The sequence below is a fragment of the Littorina saxatilis genome, linkage group LG3 (assembly GCF_037325665.1).
Source record: "Littorina saxatilis isolate snail1 linkage group LG3, US_GU_Lsax_2.0, whole genome shotgun sequence".
NCBI lineage: Eukaryota > Metazoa > Mollusca > Gastropoda > Littorinimorpha > Littorinidae > Littorina > Littorina saxatilis.
The window spans coordinates 29,789,145-29,804,492 of NC_090247.1; the positions used below are offsets into that span (position 1 = coordinate 29,789,145).

General features: G+C 40.5%; 1 protein-coding gene across 1 annotated transcript; it reads right to left on the reverse strand.

Moving 5' to 3' along the window:
• Nucleotides 1-34: 34 nt before the first annotated feature.
• LOC138962094 (uncharacterized) lies at nucleotides 35-14,839 on the reverse strand. The gene is made up of 9 exons (XM_070333809.1): nucleotides 14,671-14,839; nucleotides 13,534-13,715; nucleotides 11,028-11,161; nucleotides 10,174-10,283; nucleotides 8,972-9,090; nucleotides 7,537-7,838; nucleotides 6,932-7,074; nucleotides 6,382-6,503; nucleotides 35-6,188 (listed from the first exon to the last, which is right to left on the reverse strand). The coding sequence occupies exons 2-9, from the start codon at nucleotides 13,661-13,663 to the stop codon at nucleotides 5,674-5,676; spliced, it is 1,575 nt and encodes a 524-aa protein (XP_070189910.1). The 5' UTR covers nucleotides 13,664-13,715; nucleotides 14,671-14,839; the 3' UTR covers nucleotides 35-5,673.
• Nucleotides 14,840-15,348: the final 509 nt, after the last annotated feature.

Here is a 15,348-nt window from a genome sequence, read left to right on the forward strand (position 1 = left end):
TGCTCCAGACTTGTAGAAAACACACACACACACATAAAACTTAAACTTTGTTTATTTTTCAGAATGTTCTCCTGTTCTTTATGGTTAACAAAGTTACAAGGTATGTGACTACTTTCAACAGTTTCATAACATGGGTATCGGATTCGATAATTTATGGACTTATGATAAGTTATGGACTCATGATTATGCATTGTCTTGGTCATACTGTTATCACACTGCATCACAACCTTCAGATGTGTCTGAATAAATAAAAAGATCATAAATGGCGATAGGTACAATGACTTCAAGCCTTTAAAGTAATTAAAAAAATAAGTTCAGCCAAGCATAGTAATATAATTAAGTAAACAATTTAGCCATTCACAACATAAAGCACATTTTTTCTTAAGCAGTTTTCATTTGGACTGTACACTCTTGGCACCTTCAGATCAACAATGGTGGAGGATACATTGAATTCAAGCTTTTACAGTCATCAAAAATAAATAGTCCAGCCAAGCATATTAATGAAGTAAAACTTTTAGCCATGCACAACATACTAAAGCATACATTTGTTGCAGATTTTCTTTTTAAAAGGTGCATAATGATGTAACATCTATTCATCAGGCCTGGGAATGATACGCCTTTCGTCGTATTTACGACAAAGTCCTTTTCTAATTGTGTAAGAAAAGAGCCTCCGTGTGCCCTTAAAAATGCTTAACACTTTCGCGACGGGACACTGATAAATCAGTACCAGCGCTGACACGCCCATGGACGGGACGCGCATTTTTCAGTACCAGCCATAGAGGGTACACGACTCGTGATTGCTTCCCGGTTTTTGAAGCTTGCAAATAAATTGAGTCGTTTCCCTTGATACACTTGGCGTCCCCTTCTGCCATTTGCAAATCCGCCTGATTTGTGTGCGTTTTTGAGGAAAAAAAATGAATCAAAGGCGAGCCTTGTCTCGGGAGGAGATTCTCCGGATGTTGGACCTAGAGGATCCCGTAGAGCATGATTCGGACGTATCGTTTTCGCCTCACGAAAGCGATACAAGCAGTGAAAGTGAGGAAGAAACAGTCCCGTTGTTGCTAGTACGAGTCGGCAAACTACACGTGGTTGGCGGTGATACTGCTAGACGAACATGTATCTCGGAATCGTGCAGGAGCTATGGGGGCGTGGCAGCACTGATAACAATGGATGGCTGGAGCCTTCAAATCCTTTTGGAATTGTTCATAGGTGTACAGTTGGTACTTTGTTGTGAAAATGTGACTTATATTCAATATGGATTACCTAGACATCATTTGGTGAGTGTTAGATCTACAGTTTTGTTTCATTTGAGTCAGGATGCTGTGAGTGAATGCGTGATTTGCTTGTTTTTTTCTTTGTACTGTCTCCTTATTTCTGTGTACAATGTTAACAATATTTCAGCTAATTCATAGGTTTTACACCTTGTTTGGTTATAACATTATTTATAATACTTTCTGTTAAAAAATAACTTTTAAAAAAAGCAGTAGAAAATAAAACACACACAAAAAAACGTTAAAAACACAAATTATCCCCCTTTCACCCCCCTTTGCTAAAACAAATCGCGTGACAAACTTATAAATAGCACGACTGAACTGGGCATCCATTTTTGAATTAGTACACAAAATTTGGTGGTGATTGGACTTAATTCAAGCTTGCTAGACAGATTTCTTTACAGTTACTGATTTTTGGGAAGTTTCTTGGTGGCAAGCTTGGGCAGGCAGGACGTAAACGCCGTGGCAGTGCTAGTCACAATAGTGTTAAAACGCAACAATTTCCCGTCAGTACGCCCAAACCACTTTTACCCATTCCCAGGCCCGATTCATTAATAATTCTTTGCCAAGCTTTCCTTAGACTGTACAATCATGGCACCTCTACTGGCTACAGTGATGTTAACCTCCTACTCTTTACTTGTGACTTGTAAATAGTGTATTGTTTTTACATACAAAGGGCATCAAATCTACATTACTTCGACAGTTAGCAACATTCCTGTACATCCTAAGGAAACAGGCTGGGACTCTTAGTTCATGTAGATTAATGAAAGTGGAGAAGAAGCGCTTTGGACAAAAGTGATGGCACTTCTGGTCTATTCTCACCTTATTATTGTTAAACCTACGGTCCCCTTTTACGCACATACTTTGCTGCTTGGTGCTCATAATTAAAACACATCTTGATCTCTTTTGAGAAGCAAACACCAATCAGCAAATATAGAAATGTTGTGTCCCCTGATTTAGCAATCTCTCTCATTCATGCTTTTTGTGTTGAATACTGGTAATTATGTGTATCATTCAGTCAACACTAGCTGAAGTGCAATATTCAGCACCTTTGCGTAGATTTGACAACATGGGATTGAGCATTCAACCTCAGCTGCATGCATTTTTATACGAGTCACTCTGGCTGGGGCTCATGCAAAGTGATAACTCAACCCATCAAACTCGGCTCCGATGTTTTGCATTTGAAACACACCCAAACACATGCACAATTGATTCAATGTATGGCACAACAGAAGATAATTTCAATGTTGCTTTCTTTCTTTCTTTATTTGGTGTTTAACGTCGTTTTCAACCGTTCAAGGTTATATCGCGACGGGGAAAGGGGGGGGATGGGATAGAGCCACTTGTTAATTGTTTCTTGTTCACAAAAGCACTAATCAAAAAAATTGCTCCAGGGGCTTGCAACGTAGTACAATATATGACCTTACTGGGAGAATGCAAGTTTCCAGTACAAAGGACTTAACATTTCTTACATACTGCTTGACTAACATCTTTACAAACATTGACTATATTCGGGCGGGGATGTAGCTCAGTCGGTAGCGCGCTGGATTTGTATCCAGTTGGCCGCTGTCAGCGTGAGTTCGTCCCCACATTCGGCGAGAGATTTATTTCTCAGAGTCAACTTTGTGTGCAGACTCTCCTCGGTGTCCGAACACCCCCGTGTGTACACGCAAGCACAAGACCAAGTGCGCACGAAAAAGATCCTGTAATCCATGTCAGAGTTCGGTGGGTTATAGAAACACAAAAATACCCAGCATGCTTCCTCCGAAAACGGCGTATTGCTGCCTAAATGGCGGGGTAAAAAACGGTCATACACGTAAAATTCCACTCGTGCAAAAAAACACGAGTGTACGTGGGAGTTTCAGCCCACGAACGCAGAAGAAGATTGACTATATTCTATACAAGAAACACTTAACAAGGGTAAAAGGAGAAACGGAATCCGTTAGTCGCCTCTTACGACATGCTGGGGACCATCGGGTAAATTCTTCCCCCTAACCCGCGGGGGGGAATTACAATGTTGCGCAATTCAATTCTGTTGAGAAATGACAGCGACGGGACCACCAAACGTGTTTCAACTTGAAGTACTTCTGTACACATACAGTCAAGATACACATGTAGAATTCAATACACAGTGCAACTTCTACTTTTCAAATTTCCTGAAGAATACAGTTGGGAAATAATGCTGAGAAGAGGAGATTGAATAAAAGAGGTATTGATACATAAATTAACTATGACATGAACATTTCAATTAACACACTTGCTACACCTATGATCATTTGCGATTCATTATTTGAGTAACTTTAAGAACAGGAAACTGGTCTGAACAATCATCAACTGGATAAACTATATGCAAGCAGAACAAATTCAACCAGACTCACCAAAGAAGCAAGAACACACACAAACATCTGAAAAACCCCAGGATCTGTCAAGGTTATGCAAAATCTTACGACCATTAACTTGAAAATAAATAGATTATAACACAGATAAACAATTAAATCAATACTCATAACTATATTACAGCAACCACACCCGAAACGTCCATAATTGTCCCCCTCAACACACACACACTTACAAAAACACACACACACTAACACACACAGACACACAACATTTAATAGAATATCAGTATACTATCACATACAAAATATAATACAATGTAACAACAACAGGATTTTTACAAATGATGAACACATTTTGATTCTTAATAAAAAACAACAACATAGTATCTACCGCAATATGAATACATACAAAAAGAGCACAACAAACCACAAGCAGAATGATTGTACATGTACATCAATACGTATCACACAAGCGTCTAAACAGCACAACTCGGACGATAGCAATCAAAACCAGGTACAGTAGCACTGGACTCATCCAGTGATTCTTTCTTTCTTTATTTGGTGTTTAACGTCGTTTTCAACCAGGAAGGTTATATCGCGACGGGGAAAGGGGGGAGATGGGATAGAGCCACTTGTCAATTGTTTCTTGTTCACAAAAGCACTGATCAAAAATTTGCTCCAGGGGCTTGCAACGTAGTACAATGTATTACCTTACTGGGAGAATGCAAGTTTCCAGTACAAAGGACTTAACATTTCTTACATACTACTTGACAAAAATCTTTACAAAAATTGACTATATATTCTATACAAGAAACACTTAACAAGGGTAAAAAGAGAAACAGAATCCGTTAGTCGCCTCTTACGACATGCTGGGGAGCATCGGGTAAATTCTTCCCCTTAACCCGCCGGGGGTATCCAGTGATTAAAACATGCCTGTACTTGGACACATGCAAGAATTCAACTGCCTGGCATTTTCCTGTGCAGATTGGACATTTCTTGTTGAATTAATTTCCCAGATGAAACCAAAGTCAATCTTCTAAATCAGGAACAAAATCCCACTGCTCAGAAAGCAGCCACACAGCTGATTTTAGGTACTTGTCCAAGTGAAAAACCTGGTGCCATGTGAAAATGTAGACGGACATGTGGCAGTAAACATGATCACGTATACTGGAAGAAGATGTCCCCTGATTAAATTCAGCCCAAGCAATTTCTTTGACTATTCTGTGAGAATACATTGCATTCGGTATACATTACTGGAATCGGCTGTTTACTTTCAAAGGTTTGGAAAGTATCGAACACTCGCAGATTTATTTACGTTCTGCCAATCTCTTGCAAAGCTAATATATGGAAGGCATAATTATGTTAGTTTTTGTGGCGCCTTGTGGTTTTGCACAAATGGAATACATGACAGCAGTTTTACACCAGCTTGTTCTCATTTCATTGTACATGTAGCTGTACTCTTTGCACAAACAGCTCACACAACAATGATCAAAAAATCTTAGAGTGAATAGTTCACATCAACAACAATAATCACTCCACGCCAACAACTACAGTATCAAGTACATGTATTGAGTAATATAAGAACTAACATTCCAGATCAACAGTAAGTGAGTCCATGTACTCAGGACAGGGAAAAAACATTGTGGAGGAAATGTTGCGAATCAAACCACACCCCCCCCCACCATTCCAGGCCACAATCTCACCAAGTGTCTTTGGCAGAGTAACCTGAAGATCCGTGTGACTCTGAATGCCTTCATAGAAGTTTTCAACAAGATCGCTACAATCGCAGCCCCGCGGACAAGCAACTGTAAACTTCAATCTGAGATCATTACCTGGGCGTGTATGAAAGAGTCGAGGTTAGAGACTTTAAGTCTGGGACAAACTGTACCTCCAGTGCAGTTTATTATGGACTAAAGTCTCTGTAAACTTGACTCCTACATACCGGCCCAGAACTCCAGGTCAGAGTTGAGTACTGTAGTCTCCTGAAGTTCTTCATGCCAAGATTGCTACAACTGCCACCCACGGCCCACACACAAACAGCCGCAAACTTCAATCTGAGACCATCACCAATACTCCAAGTCGGAATCACCACCTTCTTCACTCACGGTGTAGTCCGACGACGGATAGTCACTCTCATCAAACAGGGCACAGCCGGCTTCAGGCCGCTCGACGAAGAACGCTGACAGTCGCAGCCCCAACTGCTGCAGTAGCAGCTCCACCTGCAGGCAGAGCAAGGTATCTGTAGGCAGGCCGAGAAGGGAGACAAGCGCACGCAGAACTGTGTGGTTAACCACCAATCCAATGTATTCCTCATACACCTCTCGTTGCCGCAGCTCTGCTGGTTGAAACTGCTGGCGGAATGTGGCCACCGGGAGAATTCGCTGCAGCGACGTCGTGCTGTCCACCAGACTCTGGCGGAAGACCTGTCGCGCTGCAAGCTGCTGCAAGGTGCAGGTGGTGCGTCCGAACAGCAGGTGAACCAGCTTGCTGCGGTGCTGTCGCAGGTGGGAGAGTTCCGGCAGGAAGGTGTCCATCAGGTAGATCAGCTCCTCTTCGATTTCCGGTCTGCTGAAGTAACCTGCATCAGAGAAGCTTACACATGATTGACATTCAGCTTTTGGCAGGAATTTGGAGTGTCTTAATACATTTTTATTTCAGTTGTCGATTATTGTGAGGCAACTGCACTCAAAAAAATATCCGAAAGTCATCACAAGAGTCGCTAAATGGATAGACTCTTCTAGCAAGCACAAAACGGAGGCAGAGGTACCCACCTGCATCCACTAGATGTGCGAATGGCTGTGTCGCTGTAGTGATACAGTGGTGAGGATCCACCCAGATCATCTTTTTCTGCACTGGCCATCCTGCAAACACTGCGAGCAAGGGGGACAGGTCTCTGCAACAAGAAAAACGATAATATTGAGTTCAATTTCAACAGTTTCTGTACTTATTGGCTGCACTTCCAATGATGCTGTATCAGAGCAGAAAGGGTGTGTCCATACATCCCCCCAGGAAAATGCTTACTGTCATTTTAAATCCTTGAAATAATGAAGGAGCAAACTAAAAGTCCATCAGAAACTAAATGCTACATTTTATAATTTTCCTCGCAGACGTCTAAAGAAAAAGGGGGATAATCTCTGAGCAATCGGTCGCAAATGTCCCTTCAAATGTTGGGCTTGAACCAAAATCAATCACATGTACACACACACACTCACTCTCTCTCTCTCTCTCTCTATATATATATAATATAAACAGTGTCAAACGTGCACAAATCTAAAGAAGAAACACAAATGAACAGATGTAGAGACAGACACACAGTCTGACCTTTTTCGCTTCCTTGTTTCCCAGACGGCCCCTTGAAGAGTGGGGTTGGCACCAGCATGCAACAGTCGGGAGGCCCCCTCCACATCTCCCCTCACCATGCAGTGGAACAACGCTGTTCGCCCCACATTGTTCTGATGGTTGATCTGAAACGGGTACAATACAGAAGGCGAACTAAATCAATCTATAATCTGAGTGCAAAAATAGACGATGTTTGGAAAAAAACATCTGTGAAAGAGTGAATCCTTTTTCTTTTATTGAGGCAAACTTTTCCACTTGACATTATAGACCAGTCACTAGCGAGGGTTGTGTCTGAAACACATGGACAAGAAGCACATGTGGAAAGTTTGCCTCAAGAAATACAAGAGTGTTCACTCTTTCACAGCCCATACACACCAAACACGGTTAGTTCTGTTTCTTTCTTCCTATTGAGACACTTTTACTTGACCTGGTAATACATGTACATTTGACTTGTTAATGTAGACATTTGAGAAATACTGTCTACTGCTTGTTTTCATTAAACTAATATCCACTGTAATTATTTGTCTATTTCTTAATTCATTTAATCTTGAAGAAAGCAGCACCACAATACTCCAACAAAAACTCACATCAACGTCCTTCATTCTTATCAGGTAGTCCAGAAACTGAAGATTGACAGCCGAAGGACCAATCAAACTGGAGGCGGAGTCTTCACTGCACGGAGACAAGTCCTCGAAGCTGTCGTACATGCGCGCGGTGGCCATATCACAGAGAGAAAGCAGAGGCGTGTTGCCATGGGAGTCTTCAGCGTTGAGGTCAGCCCCATTTTCGCACAGCAAGCGGAGAAGTCGAATGTCTTGGCTGAACATGCAGACATGATGCAGAGCAGTCATGCGACTCTCGTCCACGATGTTGGGGTCTCCACCATTAGCTTGAAAGGCAGAAAGAGTTGAATGTGATTGACTTCTCAAGATTGATTCATTACTCCAAATCCTTATTGTTGATTTGGTGGGCAGGTTCATGCAGTTCCTTTCAGACATTATTTTCCTAAAGGCCTCTGCACCCCCTCAAATGTGACCCTCCACCACGGAATGAGTCGCATGTCACCTTTGCATGATTTTCATATTTTTACATTTTCCTAAAGAGTTTTTTATGCTCTATCCAGTGGTGAAACCCGTTTTAGAAAAGAGCGAAAACTGTTTGAGTTATAAGCCTGTGACTGAGGTGACCCTCACACTGTTACCAGACACTCCCCGGACTTACATTAAGCCTAGCGCAGAACCGCGCGAGGTGACATGCGACTCATTTCGAGGTGGAGGGTCCCAAATGTAACGTGGAACCCCTCTTTGAAGCCCCCCTCCCCCAATCTTAAGACTTGCCCCCTTTTAAGATCTCTTTTTTAATTAATTGTTTTAATTCTATTTTTGTAAATTTATAAATTCTGTAAATTTACCTCCATTTTCCCCCAGATTTTTTCTCCCAGAATTGTGGAGGTCTTAATATAGGGATTTTACTGTAACGAATAAACTTCAAGCTCACTTTCAGAATCAAAAAAATACCCTAGCTGGCTTGAACTTTGCTGCTACATCTCTTTGTGTTATTTCATTGTCAATCCCTCCCTAGCCCTCCCCCTTACCCATCCCACTCATGTCTCAGTCAATAATATTTGTCATTTTCCACACAGGATAGGATCAAGTTATATTGGTAAACGGGCTGGAAATCTAAGCAACAGGATCCACCTAGCGCAACATGTTTTGCTGCAAACGATAGAGCTGCAGTCAGAAAACCTTTCTCTCTCACTAATCTGTTTGGTGCAAGTCAATATTTGCATACAAAGCATTGCTTGTATTTACCTGAATTGACAACTTAAAATGTGCCCTTAATTTATAAATGAATACACCATACATGCACACATTGTTTGTTTGTTTGTTGTTGTCCTTCTTCTTCTGTGTTGTTTATTAAATGGTTTATTGCCAGTCAAAGCAAACTACCCAGGACGTCAGCTGATGTACTACAGACAGCGGAAGGGTTAATCGCAGCAAGAAAACATGCATTGTTACTTACTGAGAACAATAAAGATGAGATCCAAGACGTTCTCCAGAATGTCTTCCACAGAGACCAGTAATTCCTTGTTCATCCCCACCACCACATCCACCGCTGAGCTCCAGTTGCCATAGTTCTCACTGAAACAAACAAACTTCAAAGTCAGTACAGTGGAACGTCCCTTTTAAGACACCGAATTTTAAGATTTCCTCATTTTTAAGACCCCCCTTTATCAGATGTTCTTTTGATAGCCTCTGTAAATCAACCTCCATTTTATGTACAGTGGAAACCCCATTTTAAGACACCCAATTTAAGACTTCCTCATTTTTAAGACCCTCCTTTATCAGATGTTCTTTTGATAGCCTCTGTAAATCAACCTCCATTTTATGTACAGTGGAACCCCCAATTTAAGACTTCCTCATTTTTAAGACCCTCCTTTATCAAATGTTCTGCTCATAGCCTCTGTAAATTAACCTCCATTTTAAGACCTGATTTTCATAGATTGTTTAAGGTTGTTAAAGGTGGTCGTCTACATTTGTGCTTTTTTTTTCAATAATCTTATGGTTAGATTTCGATACAAAATGATGTCAAATGATGAATGAACCATGAGGAAAAAAGTTATAGAAAAAAAATATATGTAAAAAAAAGATTTTATTTTTGGGTAGCGTGACTCACGCTTCCAATGTTTTGTTTTCTGTTTGCTGAGAACATGTGCTTTGCCTAAAAATACTGACCAATCAAATTCATGTCACTATGCTTATAGCCACGCCCAAACAAGTGCAGCAACAGTTTGACACTGGAGCGCTGTCCACGCTTTTTTTTAAACGCACGAAATGCACGGGATTTGAGAGGAGTTTTGCGCTTGGCATTTTCCAAATAAGGATATCCTACTATGAGTACTACACTGGAATACTACAATGAATTTTCAAACGGCTACACTGGCTTCGTCTTTCCTGATCGAAAGGGGGTGTATTGTTGATATTTGTAGATAATAGACTCTGCATTTTAATGGTCAAATGGCGATTTCGGTATAAAAATGTAGACAAGGACCTTTAAAGGGTGGTTCCACTGTCTATGACCCACCCAGGGATATTTTAGTTGGCTGCTTATGTTCCGTATGACTCTTGCTCGCAAAAAGCTGGGTTTGTTTTGAAGAAAAGGGAGGAGGGAGGACGATGAAGCAGAACAGAAGAAGGACAGCAAGGAAAGGAATAAATACAAACTTGAGGTGTTGTGAGTAGCGTCCGTTTGTGCGAGTGAGATCAACATAGTAGTCAGTCAGCAACTGCACACAGGACTTGCCTGGGCTCAGGTATTCTGAACCGAAAAATAACTGTGGGAGAAGAAAAAGAGAAAAAACGTCAGCATAAAACCTTTACCGCAAGCAATTAAATGTCTGGAACACTCATTCTGGTAGGACTGAGACATTTCTTCATATCAAATCAAACTGCAAAAGTATTCACCATAATATCAAACGTTGGACACATGTACACAGCTTGTTTGCAACGTCTACTAAACTACAAGAGCAGATTCCACAGCCCCATATAATCAAAACTGTCAAACAATCTGCATGAACAAAATTTATATAAACACAAATAATAATTTGGTGTACCTATCACTCAGTAAAGGAAAAGCACAGACAATATTTGATTCTAATGCAGTGTTCAACATTATATAACGTGCACACTTTTGTTAATTTTCATTTTCACTTGAAGACCTGCATCTTTTTTCCCCCACAGGCATGATTTTACCTAGTTTTTAGCACCAACAGTAACAAAACCTCCAAGGCCGGTTTGCAGGAGTCGAGGTTTAATATATATGGAGACTCTAATCCGGGATAAACTGCACTGAGGGTACAGTTTATCCAGAACTTGAGTCTGTTCACTTCATTCTTGCAATTATCAGCCCAAATATTTTGAAAATGTCGAACACTTGATGGTGTTCTAAGCTTACTTCATTATGAGTAACTACTGCATCTGACTAGCTTCAACTAATTCAATGATTTCATCAGAGAACTTTTGGCATTGTTCAAACTACATTTTCAATAATCAAAACATTTTCAATTTTGACTACCCACAGGCACCCGATGGTTGATATTGGCTCCCCTCTCTATCAATATCCGAGCAAGGTAAAGGTTGCGGGCGGTCACTCTCTCTGCGTCCTGGTCAACACCACATAGGCAGATGTGAAGAGGGATACGTTGGTAGCAACCTGTTGACAAAATAAATACGTTGACATTTTTCAAATTTTCAGAAATACACCACAGGGTTAAACATATCTTAAATGAATATCAAATAGCAAAAGGAAAGACATGCTTTGAATGCCAGAGGCACTGTCCTAACTTGTGTTTAATTTATATATAATTAAAACTTTCTTTCTTTCTTTCTTTATTTGGTGTTTAACGTCGTTTTCAACCACGAAGGTTATATCGCGACGGGGAAAGGGGGGAAGATGGGATAGAGCCACTTGTTAATTGTTTCTTGTTCACAAAAGCACTAATCAAAAATTTGCTCCAGGGGCTTGCAGCGTAGCACAATATATGACCTTACTGGGAGAATGCAAGTTTCCAGTGCAAAGGACTTAACATTTCTTACATACTGCTTGACTAAAATCTTTACAAAAATTGACTATATTCTATACAAGAAACACTTAACAAGGGTAAAAGGAGAAACAGAATCTGTTAGTCGCCTCTTACGACATGCTGGGGAGCATCGGGTAAATTCTTCCCCCTAACCCGCGGGGGGTAATTAAAACTTTAGGAGCTTGACTGATCCCATGGACATGGTAACATAAAAAATAACATAGATTGCTACTGAACCCATTAGTTAATTGATTTTAAAAACCAAAGCAGTTGATCAGTTCACACTCACACTAACTCCAAACCCCACAAAACAACTACCGTATTTGACGGATTACAAGACGCACCGTTTTATAAGCCGCACCCCCGACTTTTAACAAAAAAATTGGGACGAGCCACGTATAGGCCGCGTCACTATATTAGCCGCCGTCAAAAAAATATAATCAGATCGTGTCAATCAATCAAAACAACCAGGCAAACGAAAGTATGGTATTTGGCGAAATCGGCTCCGAGAATAAACAAGTGAAACAAAGAAGAAAAGTGAAAAAGTTTGAAGAAAAATATCACACACACAATAATTTGTAACCAACACACACATGTAGTCCCGCCCGGAATAAGCTTTTTTGGGATGATTTACGACTTTTGCGCACATTTCGAGCAGACGAAAACACAACATGGCGGCTCTCGCTCCTCCAACTATCGCGAGACACAAAAAAACGAAATTTCGCGCGAGTGAGATCCTGATACATCCGGAGTTTCTCTGTACGCTATCTTGTCACGACGACTTGTTGACAAACAAAGATTCGCGAAAGAAAGAGAAAAGCGCCGAGTCTTGAGTAGAGAGATAATAAAGTACCGGTAATCGCTAATCGAGCGAAATGAAAATCCGCGGCGACTTCCATTAGGTGAATGCTATTCAAGTTTAGGTAACGTTTTAGCCGCATCTTTTTATAAGCTGCAATGCGATTTTTTGTTGAAAAAAACTCGCGGCTTGTAGTCCGTCAAATACGGTATATATGTAATCATGAAATTATCAATAATTAATCAATGCTTCCGGAAATGTATGGGTATTGTTTTAGGTCAGCAGAAGAGAGCTACACAATAAAAAGAAATTATAATGATAGCTGCAAGCATTAGTGAATTTAGTCAGAAACCATGTAGTTCGAAACCCTCTGGCAATGGCAGCCATTGCAATCAGCAAATATATATATATATACCAGACGGGCGCAATGGTCTAGTTCAAAAGACATCAGCCTCCCAAGCAGAAGGTAGTGGGTTCGAATCCCGGCCGGGTCTGGTGGGTTAGGGAGGAGATTTTTCGATCTCCCAGGTCAAGTAATATGCAGACCTGCAACTGCCTTAATTATCCTCCTTCGTGTGTACCCGCAAGCACAAGACCAAGTGCGCACGGAAAAGATCCTGTAATCCATTTCAGAGTTTGGTCGGTTATAGAAACACAAAAATGCCAAGCCTGTATCTCCCGAAAGCGGCGTAAGGTTGCTTAAATTGCGGGGTAAAATTAAAAACTGTCATACACCTTAAAGGCATATGTACGCGCTCCCGTGTTTACAAAGTGTAGTTTGCCCATAATCGATGTCAAACGCACCATAAGACCATGTAATGACGATATGTCGCCATGCGCGGACCATATACATGCATTACAGCTTGTTCTAGCCTCTGAAAAAGTGAGGATGTCAACAAAGACGCGGAGTTATTTCCCTTGCGTCAACGTTCCCTCTGTTGGCAAATCTATAAATAGGACGATCTAGATCAAAATAAAAATTCAAATATCTCAACATTTAAGGGGTCCTAGACCACAATATCTTGCAGGGAACTTAATTTAGCATGTCTCCAGCTGTTGGTAAAGCAATTAGCGTGTATAGTCATCGAGTACATATGGCTTTAAAAACCGTGGGAGTTTCAGCCCATAAACGAGGAATGAGAAGAATAAGAAGAATAAGAAGAATTAGAAGCAAATATACTATCACCTTCAAGCAGTACTTACCCTCATCAAGACAAGATGGGTTGACACAATCTAGAATAATTCTCTCGGCGCTGGCATAGTTCCCATTCTCCAGAGCACGAGTCAAAGGCGTATCGTTGATTCCAAACTCCACATGGAAAACATGAGCCATATTAAATGGTCACTAGCTGCCTAAAGCTTCTTGCAGTTGTTTAGGTTGTATGCTGCAAGATATGGAGAAAAAAATTCATTCATAATTTAAAAATGTAAACTGTGAAAGTGTTGGCACACATGCAGACAAAAAGACTCAAATACTTCAACAACAAAAAAGAAAGCACCGCTTGTAGATTGATCTTCCTAAAGAATCTTCCCTTGTAACACTGAAAAAAAAAATTAACCAGGAACTTTTTACATGGGTTCATTATCTAAATGCACTTGACATAGTGAATGATCCAAAAATGCTTCATCTCAATTGTAGGCCTGAAAACTATCGTGATAAGTTTTGAAGCGCCTGTTGCCATGGAGAAGGCATACACTGTGCCGTTCCTAGCTGTTCAAGTGCGATGATTAGCACTCGGCTTGTGTTTGCATTAATACGTACATGTAATCCTATGACGGCATGAAGAATTCAGTGCATTATTGAAAATAAGACTTCTCACTTAATTGTCTGTATAAAAAAGCTAATCTTAGTCTCAAATGTAGGTGCATGCAGTCTGAGCTTTCATGTGTGTGTATGTATGACTGTGTTATGTGTCACTCTGTGTGTGTGTGTGTGTAATCAAAACAGTATCAACAATAATTATCCAAAATGTAATAATCAAATTCTGCCAATTTAATCAACCGTTTACTAAGTTAATATTATTCCTTAACAATCCTGAAATATAATCCATGAGAGACCACCAAAAGTAAATGCTGGTCTTACAATATATATATATATATATATATATATAATACGTGAATAAGTATACGATGCGTCACTGATGGTAGTAAATGTTACTCAAGAATGACATTATCTATATCGCGGGACCTTCAACATCCAAGAAATTGGATCCGGTCCCCCACGGGAAGAAGAAGAAGAAGAAAAGTACCCATGCAGTCTTTCTCTCAATATCTCTGCAACTCTATCTAAACAAACCAGTCTCTGTCACAAACGGTGGCCAAAGGAGCCAACAAACTTACCTATGATTTAACGGCATTGAAGATTGTGAGTTAATAAGACGCCAGGGAAGTATGTTTTCAGCATAAACTACACCCACTCGACACTGAATGACTGAAAGTAGCCAACCCCCCGGCCTTGCGAAATCATTTTTCACTCCTGTCGGAAATGATTTTCTGCTCAATAAAACGGGATTGCCTCCCTTAGATTGTCTTTTTACCATAAACCCTATCAACAATCTTGCTCATGGGAGCTTTTCCTTTCCAAGCATAATCGTTGTATAATTAGAGTGATTGGAATTTCATTTATTTTAGAACGAAATTAAATTATGTATACTGTGTGGCTAATTATCAGGGGCGGATCACATCCTTTTCAAGGGGGGTTTCCAAACTTCTTTAAGGGAAAATTTGGATGAAAATCAAGGAAAATGGAGCAATCTGGGCAATCTGAGCATCAGTTTTTCCGGCTTTATTTTCAATTTTTTTTTATAGGCTAGAGAGGGGGGGGGGGGGGGTGGTTCCGGAAACCCCGGAAACCCCGGAACCCCCCACCCCCCTGGACCCGCCCATGAATTATACAATGCGTCTCACTCAAGAATGACATTTTCAATTTTGTATATATATATATATTGTTGCAATGATGAAACTGAATTGCTTGTTCATTTCGATGCTTGTTATTAGCTGAGGTGCCAGAAGATTGGT